We start from the raw sequence: 2,500 nt of genomic DNA, 5'->3' as shown, positions 1-2,500 counted from the left end.
ATATCTAAGGATATGAAAAAAAATAAAATATGTGATACGATCTTAAAAAAAAAAGATTCAAGTGAAAAAGACAAAAATGTTCCTTCGAATAAAAATAATAAAAATAAAAATGATAATAATAAAAGTAAAAGTAAAAATGATAATAACAACAATAATGATAATAACAACAATAATGATAATAACAACAATAATAATAATAACAACAATAATGATAATAACAACAATAATGATAATAACAACAATAATAATAATAACAACAATAATAATAATAACAACAATAATAATAATAACAATAATAATAATAATGAACGTGATGTTTGCTACTCTTCTAATAATAAACATTGTAATTCGGAAAAACCTTTGAATCAAGAGAAAAAAGAAAATATAGATTTAGGTGATCATACTAAAGAACAAAGGAATAAATCAAGAAAAATTTCGATTGTCAATTTCTATGGAGAAAATCTAGAAATTACAGTAAATATAAATGAAGAAGATGAAAACGATGAAAGTGAATCTAGTAGCGATAACAGCCTTGTGAGAAGTGAATTAAATAGTAATAAAATTACAAAGAGAAATATAAATCCAACAAATATTATAGATATTAATAAAAATAACGAAAAAATTAATAATAAAATTTTTTTTAAAAGAAAATCCATTTCGGATTATGAAAATTATAATCAGAAAGATAAAAAAATAAAAATAAATAAATTAAATCATCATAATCATGAACATGAACATGGTCATATCTATAATGATCATAATAATGATGATGATAAAATCATAAATTCGATAGATCATAGAAAAAGTGCATCAAATAATATTCATAACGGAAAAAGAAACACATTTCATCTATTCAATTCTAAGAATCTAATAAATAAAAGAACTTTAATATCGGATAATGAATTAGATATAGGATGCAAACGCAGGAAGAGAACAAAAGTTGAAAAAACTCCTAATAAACACGAACAACATATACAAGCAGAAATACAAACAGAACATAAAATAGAACAAAGTGAACACAAGGAATTATATAAAGTACAAAATAATAATCAACTAAATAATGTTTTACAAAGCAGAAATGTTGTTGATACAAATATAGAAACAAGTAAATATAAAAATGGAAGACAAATTTGTGTACAGGGAGAAATATTTAATAATTCAAATGTGAAGAAAAAAAAAAAAAAAAAAAAAAACGAACAAGAAAAAAATGTGCCTCTTAAGAATATGATGAAGGATGAAATTGAAATAGATACAATAGAAAGAAAATTCATCTCTCAAGAAAACATACTAAAAGAATTAAATAGAAATGTTCCTATGGAAAAGACACCCATCGAAAAGGTACCTAATAAAACCATTTCGAATTTAAAAATGCCCAATCTAACTGTGCCAATTTTAATGACTACAAATGAAGGCCTAAAAAGTTCAAGCACATCGAAAGGTACCACGAAGACATGTTCTAATAAAATGAATGGCCACAGAGAAATAAATGATAAGAATATCAAAAGTGATCATAATATTAACCGAAATAATAATAAGAATAAGACCCCTCTTAATAAACCAATAAATAAAAAGGAAAGACAAAAGAGTCCAAAGAATTATAGCCTAAAATCAACAGAGAAAAGTAATAAAAAAGTAGATAAGAATTATTGTCAAGAGATACAAAAGTGTAATATTGAAAAAGACATTTTAGATGATAAAGATGTTATAAAATCAGAAGACACTTTAGATAATAATAAAGATGTTATAAAATCAGAAGACACTTTAGATAATAATAAAGATGTTATAAAATCAGAAGACATTTTAGATAATAATAAAGATGTTATAAAATCAGAAGACACTTTAGATAATAAAGATGTTATAAAATCAGAAGACACTTTAGATGATAAAGATATTTTAGATGAGAAAAGAAAAGTACAGATATTAAGAGTGTTAAATAAGTATTATTTTGAAAAAGAATATAATGATTACATTTTGAATAGAGAGAAACAAAAGGGTTGTACTGAATTATTGAAAGATAGTTCTAATAAACCATATACATTTTTCGTTGCTGGTAAATTTAATTTGTTTAGTAATTTCGTATTAATAAAAAAATTAAAAGATGTAGGATATAACATAACATATAATATGAGAAGAAGTAATAGTTTAATATTAGGATATGATATAAGTAATGATATATTAAAAAAAGTAGAAAATTTTAAAGGAGAAGTATTTGATGAGAAAAGTATAATGGTACATTTAAAAATAAATGTACAAAATCGTATAAATTTATTTATACCTATAAATAAATATAACGGGAAAAGATATAAAATATATTTTAATGAGAGTAATATAAAGAATTCTCCAGTATGTTTAATAAATAAGAAATTACATTCTTTTTGTAAGACAATGAATACATATATTGAGCATATAAATATGAGTAATATAGATTATAAAAAATTATTAAATTTAAAAAAGATTATGAATAGTTTTTTATTATTTTTGCATATGGGAAGAAATAAAT

General features: G+C 21.9%; 1 protein-coding gene across 1 annotated transcript in view; it reads left to right on the top strand.

Annotated features, from left to right (window-relative positions):
* PRSY57_0412700 (hypothetical protein) overlaps nt 1-2,500 on the top strand; it is a gene marked incomplete at both ends in the record, with an annotated part of 6,501 nt that overhangs the window by 834 nt on the left and 3,167 nt on the right. Inside the window, one exon of the mRNA XM_012905983.2 lies at nt 1-2,500. This exon is cut by the window's left edge and continues 834 nt beyond it; it is cut by the window's right edge and continues 3,167 nt beyond it. Coding sequence (XP_012761437.2) covers nt 1-2,500 — 2,500 coding nt within the window.

The sequence above is a fragment of the Plasmodium reichenowi genome, chromosome 4 (assembly GCF_001601855.1).
Source record: "Plasmodium reichenowi strain SY57 chromosome 4, whole genome shotgun sequence".
NCBI classification, from domain to species: Eukaryota; Apicomplexa; class Aconoidasida; order Haemosporida; family Plasmodiidae; genus Plasmodium; species Plasmodium reichenowi.
Note: the sequence above shows the minus strand (reverse complement) of the source record. Positions and strands in the feature narration are given on the sequence as shown.